This window comes from Curcuma longa, unplaced genomic scaffold (genome assembly GCF_044706935.1).
Source record: "Curcuma longa cultivar G26 ecotype Majalengka, Jawa Barat unplaced genomic scaffold, ITB_CL_G26_1.1 contig_4262, whole genome shotgun sequence".
Classification (NCBI taxonomy): Eukaryota; Viridiplantae; Streptophyta; class Magnoliopsida; order Zingiberales; family Zingiberaceae; genus Curcuma; species Curcuma longa.
In genome coordinates, this window is record NW_027434107.1 from 1 (window position 1) to 19,630 (window position 19,630).

The 19,630-nt window shown below is 39.1% G+C and overlaps 1 protein-coding gene and 1 pseudogene across 1 annotated transcript; one reads left to right on the forward strand and one right to left on the reverse strand.

The window, feature by feature from the left end:
• Positions 1-1,956: 1,956 nt before the first annotated feature.
• LOC141819360 (small nucleolar RNA R71) lies at positions 1,957-2,066 on the reverse strand (annotated as a pseudogene).
• A 603-nt stretch (positions 2,067-2,669) lies between these two features.
• On the forward strand, positions 2,670-3,657 carry LOC141819359 (uncharacterized). The gene is made up of 2 exons (XM_074706688.1): positions 2,670-3,168; positions 3,284-3,657. The coding sequence occupies exons 1-2, from the start codon at positions 2,670-2,672 to the stop codon at positions 3,655-3,657; spliced, it is 873 nt and encodes a 290-aa protein (XP_074562789.1).
• Positions 3,658-19,630: the final 15,973 nt, after the last annotated feature.

Sequence of the window (19,630 nt, forward strand, 5' to 3'; positions counted from 1 at the left end):
CTTGACTGTGGAATTACACTAGTACACTTTGTGTGTATTGAGTAGGACCATTGAGGTTGTTCAATTTACACTGACTCACAAATTGAACAAGACCTCTGTTATTATACTTATGCACTCTTAATCCCGATGTAATAAATGGGCACCTATACTTAGTAATTATTGCTTTGATTTACCAAAGGGTGAGATCTTTCCGTCAGATCAAATATTCTCGATAAGTTGGGTGATGTTACTATTTATACGGTGTGTCATTAATTATAGAAGGAATCCGTGTCCCAGTAGGGCTGATGATGTCCCCTTGGAGAGCTCATAAGGATTGTCAAGTCAAATCTTGCAAGTGGACTTGGTCCGGCTGACAATAAGGTTGAGTGGTACTATTCAAGGTCTTAGATGTTGATTATTGAGTTGTCAGTGAACTCAGATAATTGATGGACATACGATATCTTAAACACGGGGAGCAATGCATAAAATAATAAGAAGGAACCCATAACGTAATTTGGGGATTGGATTGGTAGTGCAATAATGATCCTCTAGTGGAATGGATCGTTATTGATGGATGTAGGTGTGTATTCGGGGTTGAATACAGGATCCAAAACCCATCAGAAGGCCAGATCCAATACCTCCTCGAGGTCCCCACTGTAGCCTAAAGACATCTTCAAAAGGATGCAATCAAACGGATGAGATTAGTTCTCAGCCGTCGGATGAGATTTAATCTCGACCGTTGGATGAGATTAGTTCTTGACCGTAGGATGAGTTAATGGATGAGATCATCTTGTATCCATGGGATTAGATCAAGTTGCATCCGTTGGATCGAAATAAATAAAGAGCATTGAAAGAGATTATATTAGAACGTTGGATGAGATCAAGTTGCGTCCGATGGATGAGATCTCTTCGGTTCGGTTTTAAATCTCTTTCCTCGATTGCAGCCGTTGGATCAGAGCAATCAAGTTGTATTAAAGGAGATTATATTAGAACCGTCAGATGAGGTTAAGTCGCATCCGATGGATGAGATCTCTTCGGTTCGGTTTTAATTCTCTTTAATACATAGTTTGGTTCACGAATTGAACCAAACCAAGGATGTGGCCGGCGCCCACAATAGATAAGGATTGGAATTATTTTTTACAATCAATTCCAAAAGGATCTAACGGTGGGAAACCAAGCAAGCCAATCCAACGGTGGGCGCCTAATTCAAATAAGGAAATTGGAATTGGTTTTGGAAATCAAGTCCAATTGATTCCTAAAGAAGGGGGCGGCCAAGGACTTGGTCGAGTTTAAGAGGCTATAAAAGGAGGGGGTGGGCGGCAACAAGGAGAACACAAGAACAAGAATATCATACGAGGTCGTAACGATCTCGCAATTGATCTCGTTTCTCTCTTGTGGTCCGCGCCCATACTCCTCCCCTTTCTTCTTCCTCTTTTGTTTTCTTCTTTCTCTCTTAGTGGCCGAATCTCCTTCTAGTGGTGGTGGCCGGATCCAAGGTGGAAGGTAAAGAAGAGCGAAGTTGCTTCAAGAAGAAGTAAGGCGATCAAAGGCGTCATCCAATGGTGGTTGCAGTTTCTTTGCTCCCGGAGGATTGTTGCCCACACAGCGTCCGGGAAGGAGATAGGAATACAGTAGAAGATTCCGAGGTCTAATTAGGGTTCAGGTATGGATTTATTTTCTGTAGTTTTTTTTCATACTTAGAATTAGATAATAAAACCGTAGTTAGTAATTTAAAATCGGGGATCCTGTGGATCGATTGACTTAGTCTTTTATAGACTTTGTCAATTGATCTGGGCGAGATAAAATTTATGTCCTGTGGAGTTCTATGCTTCTCGGAGCGGATAGAATTCAGAACATAGGACGGAGATCCAGAATGCCAACAAAATCTTGGTATTACTCTTTACCTCCAAACGGTATTACTACTTGGGATCAATGTGAACAAGTTTTTCTCAACAAATTCTACCCCCAAGTAAGATAACCCACATGAGGAATATGATATCAAGCTTCATGTAGTTAGATAATGAATCCTTATTTGAAGCTTGGGACAGATTCAAAGGAATGTTGGGACAATGTCCACACCATGGATTGGAGAAGTGGCAAATCATTCATACCTTTTACAACGGAATCAATTATCAAACAAAGGTATATTTGGATTCCATTGCAGGAGGTGCATTGATGAATAAGAGTTTAGCAGATGCTGAAGAATTAATTGAAAGTGTGGCTCTCAACCATTATCAATGGGCTAACAAGAGAGGTAACAATTCAAGAACTCCTGGAAAGTATGAAGTTGACACTCTTACTCATTTATCTGCACAGATGGAAATCCTCAATAAAAAATTTGATAATATGAATGTAAGCAAGGTTAATGAGGTATCTTCACCTTGTGAGATTTATAGGGATTCTATCCACACAAAGGAAATGTGCCAAATAGGAGCACTCCAACTCAGATTGCTGAATATGAACATTGTGACGTCATTGGTACATATAATTAGAGGAACAACCCATACTCAAATTCTTACAATCCGGGTTGGAGGAATCATCCCAACTTCTTATACCGCAACAACCAAGGGCCATCCTATCAAGCTGCACCAAAGCCAAGTGAAGAGGTGTCAAACACCTAGAAAATTCTGGAACAACTTCAAGGTGACATGGTCAAAATCAATGAAAAATTAGATGACCATGATAAGAGGATGAAGATGCAAGAAACGCAGATAGCTCAGATTAGTTCTTCCCTCTCTTCTAGACAAGTGGGTGCACTCCTAGGAAAACCAGATTTCCACCCCATGGAGCATTGCAAAGCGATTGAGCTAAGGAGCGGACAGACCTTGAAGGGTAAGGAACCTCAAGTGACTGCTCCTTTGGAGGATATTACATGCACATCAGCCGTCGAACAACCTCCTTCCTCTACTCTGATTATTGAAGATGAATGGGAGGAAGTTGAGACCGATACGCCCGCTGAAGTACCTTCAAAGAAAACTCTAATGCGTAATATACCATTCTCGCAAAGGCTCCTGTACAAGCAAAAAGATGATGAGTTTGAGAAACTATATAACAGAGTCAAGGATATCACGTTGGGCATTCCCCTTCTCGACTCCTTATCGAGATGCCTAAGTTTGTCAAGTTCATTAAGGGCTCATGTCCACGAAGAATATAACTCAGGCCAAGAATACTGTGGCGCTAACAGAGGAAGTCAATGCAATAATTCTAAACAACAAACTTCCTCTGAAACTCAAGGATATAGGGAGCTTTACCATCCTATGCAAGATAGGTACAATTTCAATTGGTAGAGCATTCTGTGATCTAGGAGCGAGCGTCAGTATCATCCCCTACTCAATAAGTGAAAAATATGGATATACAGATCTCAAGCTTACCACCATGGCCATCCAACTAGCAGATCATTCATGTAGATATCCTATGGAAATAATTGAGGATGTGCCGGTAGAAGTCGGAGGATTCACCGTCCCAATCGACTTCGTTGTACTTGATATGGAGAAAGATCCGTCAATTCTAATCATCTTGGGAAGGTTATTCTTAGCCACTGCTGGGGCAAAGATTGATGTGAAAAATCATAAGTTGTCCCTAGAAGTGGGAAACAAAAAGGTAGAATTCAATTTCGCACTTGACTCAAATGCATACCTTCCAGAAAAAGGAAAATGCTATAGGCTGGATGATACCTAGCCAAAGAAGAAATTGATGTACCAATCCCTCACCTTGTCGATGGAAGAACCTGTACCGACCAGGACAATAAGGAAGCCATATGAAAAAAATAAAAATATAAAATACCACCCAGGGCTTGATTACGAGATGTCAACCAATAAGCCCTGTACACTAAAGAATAAAGGGGTCAAGCTAAAGACCGTAAACAAGCGCTACTTGGGAGGCAACCCAAGATTTTTCTTTTTTTTTATATTTCTTTATTTCCTTTATTGCATAATTTTTTATTATTTTATTAAGTTGGTAATAAATTTTTCTGTTCTTTGCAAGAAATTCAGGAGATTGACATCAAATAAAGCAAGACCGTGCCTACTAAGCACGGTCGTGCTTCTCTTACAGAGCCATGCCCTTTCGAGGTCGTGCCTCTCCATCGAATAACAACCCTCACAGGCTGTGCCTATTAGGCACGACCGTGTGGTTGCACCCGAAGATCAACTTGGGCAAGCCGTGCATATAAGGCATGGGCGTGCCTGACACCCAAATAACACCTTCGAGGGGCCGTGCCTACCAGGCACGACCGTGCCTCTTTACCTATAAAAAGGCACACAGCCGTGTGTACCCTAGCACACGGCCGTGCACCCCCAAATTGCAATTCCTGTTCACCTTCTCCTCTCCACCTCTCTTCCAATCTCTACCAAATCCCCTCAAATCCTACTTCCTTTATTTCTTCCCCACTTCTTCTTTATCTCTCTACTCAGATCCACAAGAAAAATCTTAAATTTTCTCTGTCTTTGCTTCTTCTCGCAGATCTTTTGGGATCGTCCCGGTGCAATGCGCGTGTTTTCACGTTTTAAAAACGTGCGCTGTAGAAATAAACAAATAATTACAGCTAATTATTAAACAACACACGCATGCATAAACAGGAAATAATAGCATACAAGGCATGACAGGAAATTAAAATTTTATAGAATAGTAAATTACTCTACGCGTACCTTTCTAATGACGGTTGAGTAGTGTTGATATCAATCGAACGGTCCTCGTCCGAGTCCCGCCTCTACTGGTGATCCACGCCAAGTTCCTGTCTGGATGACTTCGAAAGTCACGAATCGCGTCATCGTTTTCGGTACTAGCCGATGATCGATGACGATCGAATCGAGAGAAGCCTTATTCCAGAGCGATCACGAAAATAGGGGTCCTGTTCATCGTCTTCTTTGCTGCTTCCGTGAACACCACTGAGGCTTTCCCTTGTTCCTCCTCCTTCCCGCGTCACGGAGCAAGTGCGACACTGCGTAGCTCGTTCTTCCCCCGCCGCGTCGCCACCTTCGCGCACGGAAGCTCACCGTCTCTATGCTCAGAAGCTCGTTGTCTCTGCGCACGGGAGCTCGCCGTTAGTCACACTCGGGAAGCTCGTTGTCTGCCGCGCTCGGGAACTCACCGCCTTCGTGCTTAGAAACTCACCGTCTGTTGTGCTCGAGAGATTGTCGTCTCTGCTTCCATGTTCGGGAGATCGCCGCTGCCGGAGTTGCACGTCGCCGTCGATTTTCTCTGCCATCGCGTGGAGAAGAGCACTGCAACTGTTCCAATTGTGACTGGCTCTCTTTGTCGGATTTTCTAGAGCAGAGGCGGTGTGTTTATCTTTCGATCGACAGGACTCGAGCCCTGTTTTCTTCCTGGCATTACCCGGTTTGGTTTTTCTCTTCTCCCTTAGTCAGAAATAAGGTTTTCTGTACACCGGAGAGAGAGCTTGTTTGCCGGGGAGAGTTTGTCGTCGGTGAGCGAACAAATCTTTTGAAGTTATTCCCAGAGCAGCTTCGATGGTTAGAAATTGTTTTCGGCCACCACAAGTTGCTATCAAAAATTGAGGCTTGCCATCGAAAGCTTGTGAACTGATCGGACAATTGTTCCATCATTTTATCGTGAAAAGTTTTCGATTGTTTGTCCTAATTCAGCGGTTAAAGATTGACTACCGAAAACTACATTGAGAATATGATTCTCGATGATAGTTAGAAAGCCCCGGAATGATCGCGACAAACGTTGTTGCATGATTTTTGAAATAAGGCTTCTCTCAATTCGATCGTCATCAATCATCGGCTAGTACCGAAGACGGTGACATGACTTATAGCTTCTGAAGTCGTCCAGATGAGAGCTTGGTGTGGATCACTGATAGAGCCCACACTAGTGTCACGAATGAGCCTCAAATTAAAATTTATAATCGAAAACCCTTAACTCACAAGTAAATGTAATACAGGGGCCACGAGTCGTATTTTTCCAAGGACTAGTAGAGAGTTTATCTGAATCAAGCTAAGTTGTTGTTATTTTTGGGTTTTTCAAATGTAAATGGGGGTTTTGGTGTTTTCAATGTAAATGAAAAGAAACATTAAATCAAAAGCAAGAACAATGTAGTAATTAAAAGAAAGAAACAAATGCAACAATTAAAAACAAGAACATGAAATCAAGATAAGGTCTAACAAGCAAATGAAGCATGGATAAACTCAGAAACATGGATTCAATATAATGCAACAATACAAGAAATATAACTCAGAAACTAATGCATAAACTCACTTACCTGAATTAAATGCAATGAAGTACAACTACACTAACCACTTAAACTAGCCAACTCAAATATGATATGCAACTCTGATACTGAACAGTAACTTGTGCAACTTCAGATTCAGCAATTCAAACACAAAATGCTGAATGATTATATCTACGAAAACTTCTAAGTATACTAAAGTAACAACAATAGCTAATGCTTTCACCAGATTAATCGAATTCAAGATATTCAATCAAATCAACTCCAATTCGACAGAAATAACAATGTATCAGAAAACAAATACAGAACAGAACAAGAAATTCAACTAAGCTTTGGATCTTCCCTTACAAACCAAATCCAATCTAGCCGTCACACTAGATCCGGTCTATGATCAGAAATCCAGAGAACAACTCCAATTCTCAGCTCACTTTGATCTAAATTGCATCTGATCAGCCACAGAAACCCTCCGTGATGATGCAGAACAAAGACAATCAAGAATCTGAGGATCAAGATGTAATCCTTCAAATTGCTGGTAAGTTAAAGCTCAGGAACCTTCAATAACCTTCGAAGAACCCCTCCGAGTCTAATTTGTAGCTCCGATTAGCCTGGATCTGAAGATCGCAGCCGGAATGTGGTCGCAGATTAGAAGCTCTGAAGAAACCCTCTCCAGTGATTCTGATCGCAATTAACACCGAACTGAGATTGTAATCGCCTCCTAGAGTCTGGAAATTGGCTTGGAAGAAGAAGATTTGGAGTTTGTCGTTCAAAAACGAAGAAAAAGAAGCTGGAAATCATGAAAATGAAGTGCTACAGTAACTTGCTACAGTAACCATGATTTTGTACAGTGTTTCTTCTCGTTATAACTGGGACACTGTTCACAGCCGCTTCCGCTACTTGGTTCAGCCCGAGTCCAGCCCTGGTTCAACCCATTTCATCCAATTAAGCTCCAATCGGCCCGATTTCAGCTCCAATCGAACCCTAATCTTGATCATGACGTTTTAGGACCATCAATTTGATAAATTTTGGCTTGACTCAATCTCAATTTGGCTCGATCATGGTTCAATTTGGACCCTACAAAGAATCAAGCTCAATTAATATAAAATTAATCCTTAAATCACAGAATTTAGAATTAATCATCCAAATATTCAACATATCACAATTGCAATCAATTCATGTCATTTAGCATTTTATTTTCATGGAGAAACCCAAATTGAATCAATAAAATACCATAAAATGCTAGCTTATCAATCACCAGTAGAGGCGGGACTCGGACGAGGATCACTCGATTGATATCAATCCTGCTCAAATATCATCGGAAAGGTACGTGCAGAATTATTTAATTCTCTGTAAATAGTAATTATGTGCATAGAATAATTTCTTATTCTGAAAAATTTTAATTTCCTGCCATGCCTTGTACGCTGTTTATTTCCTGCTTGTGCATGCATGTGTTATATGATAATTAGTTGTTAATTATTATTTTATTTTCACTGCGCACGTTTGCGAAACGTGTAAACATGCGTATTGCACCGGAACGATCCCAACAGTTGATTTAAGAAATTACATACTTAGTTAATCTAAGGAGAAACTTTGATATAACTAGTCTAGGGTTAGATGAGGTAATTTCGATTAGTTCCACTCAGCTAAGTAAATCAATTCGGGTACTCCTCATTTGATCACTTAAACTGGGTTTTCCTAATGTACTATTATCTCGTCCCACCCTGGTACTAGGTTGGACAGGTGTTAATCAATAAGAAAAATAAAATATGTAATTCTACTTAACATGGAAGGTTTTAGATCCCCCTGGATCATAACCCCTATTAGGTATGATCAAATAATGTATTTGATCCTTGGAGATCCAGTAATAGTTCAGTCCAACTGGATTGGTCAGGTTGGACTTTGGAACCCATGTTTGGACTCATGATTTCTTAGGTCGATTCAGCAAAGACATATACAACCTATGTTTGGCTTTGTGTCCAAGCTCAGGTTTGTTGTACACAACCCTTTGAGTTTTAAGCATCATGTCAAGATATTTGGAGCCCAAAGTGAACTTTTCCAATGATCTTTTCAGATCATCAATCTGAAATTTCAACTTGGAATTCTTTTCCTCAAGTTTGACTTGAGTTGAATTTCCAACTTGAACATCTTCAGTTGGCGAACTGAAGTTGACTTTCTAGAGTGTTACCTCCTTTTGGAGAGATTCAACCTGAGCATTGAACTTAACCAATTTCTTAGTTAAACTATAAATTATTGCATACAATTTCTCCATACTTACAGTGGTTGTTGGCCCTTCTAAACCATATACGGATCTGTGGCTTGTATTACAGTCGTTATCTGATTCGGTCTTCGTTTCTGTTAGTTCCTTTCGAGCTGGGAGAGCTAGGAAGCTTGTGTTAGCTTCTTCCTCTGAGTCCTCTGAAGATAACTCATCCTAGGTAGCCTTGAGCCCCTTCTTCCTTGTCTTGCGCTCTTTCTTCTTATTTGGGCATTCAGCCTTGAAGTGCCCTTTCTCCTTGCATCCATATCACGTGAGTTCAGTCTTGTTTGTAGGTGTTTTGTTCAAGTTAGCTTTTTGCACCACCTTTTTCATTTCTGACCTTCTAATCCCGCACTTCTTCTTCAATATTTTTTGAACTTAATGATTCTTCGGATTCTTCCTCTATTGGTCTTCCGGACTTCTTTTCCTTAGTCTGACCTGCAACAAGAGCAATTTCTTTCTCTACTGGATTGGCATTAGTTTGCTCATGCAATTCAAATTCAAAAAATAATTTATCTAATTTAATTTTTAAAAAGTCCCTGGAGACTTTGTACGCATCGACCATTGATGCCCATAAAGTATTCCTAGGGAATGCTTTCAGTACGTACCTTATTATATCCTGATTTTCAATGAGTTGACCAATTGCATAGAGCCTGTTGAGCAAGTCCTAGATTAGCTCATGTAGTCCACTAGCGGATTTGTCTTCTAGCATTTTTATATTGTAAAGTTTATTTAGTAGAAGGTCGCACTTGCTGACTTTTGTGTTGGAAGTCCCGTCGTGGAGTTCGATGAGTTTATCCGATAAATCCTTGGCGCTTATAAACGGGCTGACTTTGTTAAGCTCTTCTTTGGTCAACCTACATTGGAGTGTCTGGGTTGCCTTGGCGCTAACTTTAATTTTTCTGTTGGTGGCTACATCCTATTTTTCGCATGACTGTGGGAAGCCGCCATTGTCAATCGAGATTATGAATCCGATCTGGATCACTATCCACATATCCGTCTGAGTCTTTAGGTGGTACTTCATTCTACCTTTCTAGCAGATGAAGTCCTCCCCAAAGAACAAAGGTGGTTTAGTAGTGTTGTAACCTTTCTAATGGGTCATATGAACCTCGCACACAAGATAATAAACTAAGATGTATCAAGATTTGGTCTTAGATTAGTAGTGCGGAGGAATAATAAAATTAAAAAATAGCATGAAAATAAAAAATTAAAAAAATTACTCGATCAGTGGTTGCACTAAGATCAAGCACCCCTCGCTCTGATACCAATTGTAGGATCGTTGGGAGCGCTAGAGGAGGGTGAATAACGCTTACATTGCATTTTCACACTTTTTGATAAACTTGTAAAACTTGTATATATGAAACAGAGAAAGCAACGGAAAAGACACAAGTACACAGAAGTTTTACTTAGTTCATAGCCACAGACTTCTATTCCAAGGTCCACGATCAAAAGATCATTTTCGACAAGCAATCTACTAAGTAACTCTCTGTTACGTCTCAGGAGGTCGTCTAAAAAAATTTCGGCAGCATCTTCCCTGTAATAATGATAATTTCCCTGAATACATGTATATAAAGGCCAACACGGCCACAATAAGGACTACAAGTCCTGAACACATACATCACAGATGCATACAAATAATATTAAGGCTCACACGGCCACAACTACTAATAATCATGCAACATATAGAAAAATATGCATACCGAAAACATCAAAAACCTGAACAAAATGGACAACCACAAGTACAAGTCTAACACCACAACTACAGTCCATGAACAACACAAACACAGTCTAGACAACTGACATATACCAATCTTTATGCTGTGAGATGGATACAGTCGACCAGATCTCCAAGCTCCAAGTACTATCCTCCTATCTGCTACCTGGGGAGAAAACAAAGCAACCTCAAGGTCTGGGTAGTGAGCATTAGATACTCACTGAATACAGAATAGAAGTGCATGTAAAGATAAATCAGCAGGAATAGCAAGAGTGTACAGTCCAGAATGAATATACATAGAAGAAGTAAATAATAATCAATAGGTAACAGAATTCAACAGATAACATGAATCATGGTAACAGGAATCATGTAAATGTAATCATGTATGTAATGACACGCAGTGCAACAATCATAGCAAATAAGTGCAACAACCACAACCATATGAGTAAAGTAAACTATGTAATAATCTACCAACGAATGCATGTAAATATGCAACAAACATCGCAATCAAATGCAAGTCACTGTCTGCACTCGCCACCATCAATCACCCCCCAGGGCAATGAACTGAGGTGCCAAACAGGACATACTGCACAGGCTCCAACAACTAATCCACCACCAATCTAGTGGGGAGCGGGCAGTGTAGCAGGAGGGCAATATAGCCAATCCTGGTCGCACCCAACTATGGCGCAACATATGCTCTCACCCCTGTATCTCACCACAACACGATGCCGGACAAGAGCCAATAAGAACAGCCAACAATGCTGTCAACAACACCTACTACTAGCATGTGGATATAATGATGATCATCCCAACATGTAATAGCTACAATTAATTAGCATGCTCAACAGGAATCAAGAGAAGTCAACATAGGTCAATGATACAACAGTTAAAACTGTTCTAACAGTGGATAGATCAATCAGAGGTTAATCAACATGTATCAAGCAACGAATAACACTAGTATCAACAAGGTAAATGACATAGATAACAAGAGTATCAACATGATAGTAATAGATCATCACAAGGTCAACTAGCAAGTATCAAGCAACGATTATCAAAAGGTATCAACTAGATAAATATCTCAAGCAGCATGAATAGCAACAGGATAGATAAAATAGCAATACAAATCATGCACTGAAAAATAAACCTGTATTGACCAAGTACAGGGTACCACCTGATTAGACGATCGTCGACAATAAAATCCCCAGAAAATAAGCTCCGAGTATAACAGAATTAATCAAATTAAAGTCCTGAAATTACACAACAATACATCATTTACTAAAATGATATCATATTAAATTTATAGTAATTAAACTCTATAATCTAATCCCACTAATTACCTTATCGAAATTCATCCATATTAATCTAACTTAGGTTAAACCAACTTAACCGCGATTCAATCCACACTAACATCCCTACTTAGTTTTTAATCAGATTTAACCCTAAATGGATCAAACTTAACCCAATAGATTAATAATAATCATAATCAACTAATAAATCCCTAATCCTTCTTTCAACCAATCCAAACTCCAACAATAATTAGACAACAATCACCCAACAACCCAATCAACAGATCAACCAATAACAACCCTAGCATCCAACAGAACAATTCATTCACACCAATCAAACAATACCAAGATCACTAAACAAACCATCCAACTCGATCCATACAATCCATTGTTAATCACTAATATTCAAACTAGATTCAACTAGAAGCTTACCTCAACTAGAACTAATGTCTTTCCTAGAATCCAGCTCTAATTTCCCTTCTTTCTGCCGATCTAAAGAAGCTGATCCAAGTAAGACTCATCAATCAAACCATAATCCATTTAACAGAGTCGAAACTTCAATCACCATTAAGAATCTGATTCAATAAAAGAAACCTCACCTCGAATCAGTACCCTAGATCCGTTCCAACTCTGCTCCTTCTTTCCTTCATGGCAACAACTCGAAGACGAACTTCAAATTCTAGATCCAATGCCCGATTCAAATCCAAGCTCTGAAAATCTGAAAAAACCCTAGATCTAAGCTCAAGAATCCTAGAAACCCAAAGATTCTCAGCTTAACTTATTGTATTTTCCTTCTCTGGCCGATCGCTCCCTCTCCTTTTCGTCGCTTGAAACACCGTTGTCGACAGCTCCCAGCCAACTCCTAGCGACAACCAAGCCCCCGGCGATCGAAACCCTTGCTCACCGACGATTAGCCTCCGCTTAGCACTAGCGTAGGGGAAACACGGGCGCGCGTGCGTCGAAGAAGAGGAAGGCAGAGAGAGCGCGTCAGGAGAAGAAGGCAGAAACTCACGATTTGGGTTTGTACAGTAGCCGTATTTTAAGTTTTCTTAACGGGTCAAGATCCAACAACCCAATAACCCTATACCCTAAAACATATATCAATAACCCTTTAACTCTAATATATCAATTGGATTTAATTAATTCAACCAATCAACTTAGGATTAACTTAATCAATCTCTTAAATATTTTTTTTTCTAATCTTCCCATAAACCCCTACTATTAAGGTTAATTGTATTTACAATTTAACCCTCAAATTTTCAGTATTTTACATGACATATTAAATGTGAGATTAAATTTCCATGGAATTGGTAGGATAAATAAATTTATATCATGCACTTTGTTTATGATTCCTAAATTAATTTATTTGTTGCCTAATATTCATTCAATTAATTAAATGTTGCTCTAATATATCAATTGGATTTAATTAATTAAACCAATCAACTTAGGATTAACTTAATCAATCTCTTAAATATTTTTTTTCTATTCTTCCCATAAACCCCTACTATTAAGGTTAATTGTATTTACAATTTAACCCTCAAATTTTTAGTATTTTACACGACATATTAAATGTGAGATTAAATTTCCATGGAATTGGTAGGATAAATAAATTTATATCATGCACTTTGTTTATGATTCCTAAATTAATTTATTTGTTGCCTATGATATTCGTTCAATTAATTAAATGTTGCTTTGTGATATAATTTCAGCAATCATGTCTTCTGGTCCTATTCTTACTTTACTTAATGAGAAGTTGACTGGTGAAAATTTTATAAAATGGAAGAGTAACATTAACATTGCCCTCGTCTGTGAGAATCTCCAGTTTGTCTTGACGGAGGAATGTCCTTCTGAGCCTCCTTTGAATGCTTCTTGTAGTGTATGAGAAATATATGACAAATGGGTCGCTGCTAACAACTAAGCTAAAGGCTACATGTTGGCTGGTATGAGCGATGTGCTTAGGCTGAAGCACGAGCATGTGGAGAATGCTTATCAGATAATGGATTCCCTACAAGCTATGTTTGGTCAGCAGTCTAGTCAATCTAAGCATGGGGCCAATTGAGAATGCCATGAATGCTAAGATAAAGAAAGGGCAATCAGTTGGAGCACATGTTTTGAACATGGTTAACTACTTCATTGAAGCTGAGACCAATGGTGCGACCATAGATGATGGTACGCAAGTGAGTATGATTTTGAAATCATTGCCTCCAGCTTTTCTACAATTCAAGAGCAACTATGTCATGAATAAGCTTAGTTATAACATGACATAGCTACTCAATGAGTTGCAAACCTTTGAGGCCATTTCCATTGGAAAGGTCCAAGAAGGTGAGACAAATGTTGTCGAGAATAAGCCATCTTCCTCCAAAGCTAGTTTGAAAAGGAAGAATAAGGGGAAAGCAAAGGGAGCTTAGAAAAAGCAAAAGAAATGGAAGAGTTCTAATGGCAAAAAGAAGGTTGACACTACAAAGCCTAAGGGAAAATGTTTCCACTGTAAGGAAGATGGTCACTAGAAGAGAAACTGTCCCAAGTATCTCGCTGACCTAAAGGAGAAGAACAAAGGTAAATATGATTTACTTGTTCTAGAATCTTGTTTAGTAACTATTGATTCTTCTATATGGATAGTTGATTCGGGAGCTACTAATCATGTTTGTTCTTCTTTTGCAGCTACATAGTTCTTATGAAGAACTTGTCGAGGGATCCTTTACGATGAGAGTTGGTAATGGAGCAGTGGTTTCGGCAAGAGCAGTGGGAGTCATTAAACTTAGTTTTAATAATAGACATTTGGTTTTGAACAATGTTTATTTTATTCCTAGTTTTCATAGAAATTTGATTTCTATTTTAAAGTTGCATGAACAATTTTATTCACTTTCTTTTAATAATAATTAGATTGTTATTTTGAGAAATGGGCGTATTATTTGTATTGCAATGATGGAAAATGGACTATACTCTAAGACCACATGAACAACCACTGCTTAATGCCGAAATGTTTAAAGTAGAACATCCAAAACCTAAAAGGCAAAAAGTTTCTCATGAAGATAAAACATATCTATGACACCTAAGGTTAAGGCATATTTCCTTAGAAAGATTAAACAGACTTGTAAAGGATGATCCTTTAGGAGAGCTAAATATTGGTACTCTCCCTGTTTGTGAATCTTGTCTAGAAGGAAAAATGACTAAGAGACCTTTCTCTGCAAAGGGCAATATGGCCAAAGAACCACTAGAGCTTGTACATAGTGATGTATGTGGTCCTATGACTACACAAGCTAGAGGTGGTTGTGAGTACTTCGTCACTTTCATTGATGATTACTCAAGGTATGGATATGTTTATCTCATGCATAGAAAATTCGAGACTTTTGGAAAGTTCAAGGAATTTCATGCGGAAGTCGAAAGACAACTAGGCAAATCTTTGAAGTGCATTCGATCCGATCGAGGCGGCGAGTATGTTGATACTGAATTCAAAGATTATATGCTAGAGCATGATATTTTATACCAACTCACTACACCTGGTACCCCTCAGCAAAATGGTGTTGCTGAAAGGAGAAATCGCACTTTGCTTGATATGGTGAGGTCCATGATGAGCTACTCATCACTGCCAAACTCATTTTGGGGTTATGCAATAGAGACGACCACTTACATTTTGAATGCAGTACCGTCGAAGTCAATCCAAAAGACACCCTTAGAGTTGTGGAAAGGGAGAAAATCTAGTTTATCTCATTTTCGTATATGGGGGTGCCCAGCACATGTGTTGGAAGGAAAAACTGGGAAATTGCATCCACGTTCAAAAGTGTGTTTGTTCGTGGGATACGCCAAAGGAACGAGAGGAGGTTGGTTTTATGATCCTCAAGATAAGAAGGTAATTGTATCGACAAATGCCATTTTTCTCGAAGATGATTATATTATTAGCAGTTTATGTAACCGCCCACTGCCACCATGTACGCCCACCATGCACCCCACGGAGTGCACGTTCTGCACTCCGTGGAGGATGCGACCTCTCCCTATTAAAGAAAGAGGAAAGCCTTGAGGAGGGTGAGCGATCTTACTGTGTGCATCCAAGCGAAGCGTGAGAGAAGCGCCTGCACTGTGCGAGTGAGTGTCCAAGCAGACGGGAAGCGACGACTGGAGAAGATCTGTGAACACCAAAACCAGCAGATTTGGTTTATGGAAACCTGAGGTGCTTTCCTCGTGATCGTTCCTCCGACACAAGCGATCCCAGTCGAAATTTCTCGCTACAACAGGTACAAATCTACATTGGTATCAAAGCATAAAATAGATTTTTGTTTACCTGTTAGCGTTTTTCCCGAACGACCCGTCTCTGTTTCTCTGTTCTTGCGTGAAGATGCGAAATCAACCACCCGCGGTAGCGCACAGGCGTGTCCGCAGCCAGCAACGTGCCCCCTGATGCCAGCGAGGCTGGCTTGGAGCTAGCGGCTAGCGTCGACGGCAAGAATCGCTCACGGGGTGAGCGCTGGCTTCGACTTGGCAAGCGCATGCCCTGGTGCCGACGAGCCTGGCATCAGTGAGGCTAGTGCCGGTGAGGCCGGCGCCGGCAAGAATGGTGCAGGCGGTGGTACTGTGAGTCTAGGGCAAAGAAAAATAAAGGGATGGCAGAGGCGGCAGTGTGCTTAGGCACATATTTGGAAAAAGAAAAAGAATGAAAGTTTGGTGATGTACGTAGGCGTATTTTTAGGGTAATTTTTTTTATTATTAAAAAAAAACCAGAGAAATCACATCATGATTTCTGTTAATTGGGTAAAGGCTTCTTTGAAGCATGAAACCCAAATAATTGATATTGGGTTAGGTTTCATTGAGGCCCAATTAAAAAAAGGCTAAACCCTAAACCCTAAACCAGAGAAATCACATCGTGATTTCTGTTAATTGGGTAAAGGCTTCTTTGAAGCATGAAGCCCAATTAATTGGTATAGGGCTAGGTTTCATTGAAGCCCAATTTAAAAAAAAGGCTACATGTGTGGTTGCTGAGAATCGATCTCATAGTCTCCACGGCCACAAAGAGGGAGACTAACCAATAACCCACATCCATGATATATAAATGAATTTGTTTCATTTACATATTGATCTAATTAATTGGGCTACTCAATTAAGCCTATTGGGCTTCCTAATTTTTGGTAATTAGGTTGTGACCAATTATTGGGCAGGGATCAAATTTAATTGGACTGATCATTAATTAATTAGAGTTTATTGGAAGACCAATTAATCTAATTGGGTCAGATTTCTAATTGGGCCAATTTTGGGCTTTCAATTAGAAAGGCCTAATTTGGAAGTCATGTGCCCAATTGGCTCAAACAAGTGAAATGTCAAGTGCTCTGGTATGGTGACGACACTTGAGTAGAGACAACCAAGTATAAATTAGACTTGGTTAGAGTTGACATTGGTCAACGATACTCATAATTAATTGAGAAGTTGTTTGAATAACTTATACTTGAGAAACAACTCAATAGGCTTAGTCAACATGGTTGGAGATGATGAGAAAACTAAATATCATGCATGGTGCGCAGGTGCTTGGGGTGATTGAAACTATGTGATATTTTAGTTCTCATGGAACACTGTCATATTGAGTCTTCAAGGTGCCGATCGACTGGTAAAAGGATCAGTTGACAAAGCCCCTATAAATCAAGAAGATTTATTTTTCTTGATTTATTGTGTTAGTTCTATGCCTGTATAAATTGAATTAAGCTGGTATATGTGCTGCTTTGTCAATTTTATACTAACTTCATTAATTTCAATTTTTTTAGATGGCACGGACAATTACTACTATGACTCGTCGCGATATGATGTGTAATAAGGTAAGGGAAGCTATCCAGTGGATAGAATATGACCCAGCTTATGGAGTTAGTGGACACATGGGAAAATTGGATAGACTGTTTTGGCGCCTAGAGATGCAAAATTTTTTGATTCTAGACAACTACAGGATTTGGACTTTAATTTGTACATTGTCTGAAAACCTACGAGATGTAACACTTCAGATATGGAGGCGCTATGATGGGCACATTTCATATACCGAGTTATGCACAGAGCTGCTTCACTATGCAGATTGTGAAGAGGATCCATAAGAAGATCCAAAAGAAGACTCTGTAGAAGACACTTCTGTGAGATATTTGGATTCATCACAGTATTCTGTATCCTGACATCATCTAGATAACATCTCAGTTGAAGATATTTCTGTTCAGCCTGAAAAGATAGACTATGTTTGGATTATTACTGCGCTAGTATTTGTCCTAGTGAGAGTGATAGTTGCTTATCTAGTTTATTAGAGTTGTTTTCTAATAGCTATGAGTAGAAATGTTATAGGTAACATTTAAAATAGAGTTCTTGTTATTTGTTAACAATGTACAACATATTACTTTAATGATATATTCATTTTATGTTGTTTGCTCTACATGATGCATGATATTTATTTATTAATGTATACTCTTTGATTGGTTCATTATGAGTATAATTAATTAACTTTTAAATGATAAGTTCATTTAATGATAAATATCATGATTAATTTCATTAAAATAGAATGTATGTAATAAAATAGATCAATGCAAATTAGATTGGAACATACAAATAATGAGTGAGAATGTAATTCTTACTTGATTTTATAAACCAAATCAAATTTACATTGAGTCAATTTAGAGATTACATACATAAATGACATACACTGAATATCTAAATAATTTATTTATTTATGATAGGTTATGGCAATAAAGAACATCATAGCTGAACTAAATAACAGAGGAAAACTTAATGGGGACAACTATAAAATTTGGTACCTCGGTATGTCCTAGAGGTACAAAAAGTTCTAGAGGCTGTAAATTAAGGAACCTGTTTCTTTTGCCTAGGCGAGAAGACGAGATCGGATGGAGGGAGGGCGCTTTGAATCTTGCGCTCTCGGCGACGGCGACGGCGACGGCGGTGGATGATCCGATTGGTCCTTCCTGCAAGCGGTACCTTGATCGACCCAGCGGAGGATCTGGCGCGGTTTCATTGATCCACGAGCCGAGCGCGAGAAGCCAGTCTGAGAGATTGAGATGACGAGACCGTCGTCGAGTCTCGCAAAATGGGGGAAGAGATACGCCCGACCCACCGTCCAAGGTACCGATGCCTGTCGCCTCCTTTCCCTGTCTGTCCTTTAACTTGCTTTTTCCTTGTCTTTCCCTGTCTGTCCTTTAACTTGCTTTTTCCTTGTCTTTGTTGGAAGAAACAAGATTCACCATTTTCTGCTTTTGTTCTGTTTCTCGAGACGCACGTTCGTAGTCGATTCCGTGAGAATGTTTGGTTCTTCCTGGTTTTAGTTCTTATTCATGAGTGTTCGATCGATTGTTCATGGTTTCGTTTTGTTTGAAGAGCATTTGGATTGATCTATAAAAGATGTGGTACGAATCGCCGCAGAAGTTCCTGATTTTGCTTTCCATTTTGTTCTAGCTATTATGGCCGTATTTGATGTTGTTTGTCTCCTACAAACGCCAATTCTATCTTCATTCTTCCCAATTAAGCCATTTGGTAGCGTAGCTTTAAACTTGCAACTTTTGAGCCAGAACCTGCAACTGCAATCTTATGCCTGTCCTCCAGCATATACAACTGCACTCGATTTTTTCTCTTCAACGTAGGATTCACCATCTCAGCGGTATTCAGGATCACGTGAGAAAGTAAATTAAGAAGCTGACCACAATAGCAAAGAAGATTATTTCAATTTTATCGAGATTCGATTTTTATTCATTTTAATAATTGCATTAGGTCGTAATCAATTTAATTATATCTGAGAGTTTACAGACTTTCTCTCGCTTTATGAAACTCGATTATCTATCTCTAAGATTAATTGAATAAAATTTAAAATTATAAATGTTCTTTGCTCCGGTTACCATCTACTTCTAAGATTAATCGAACAAGATTAAAAATTATGAATGTTGTCGGATATCTTTGCTCTGATTGCGGTGAACTTGAAATTATTATTATTATTATTACTGAGGTTCTTATTGAATGGCATTGAAGGAAATTACATTATAAGCATTTACAATTTCGTTTTCTAAATAATAAAAACCGAAATTAAAAATATTCAACCAGCCAAACAAAAATCTAGAGCTCCGTCTGATGGATAATGACATCGATAAAATTTTATGCAAATAAAAAAGAATTCCAGACAGGAACAAAAACTTGAACACCAGCGGCTTAGTTCTCCTTTAACCGTGATTGTACACAAATGTTGCTGCGTT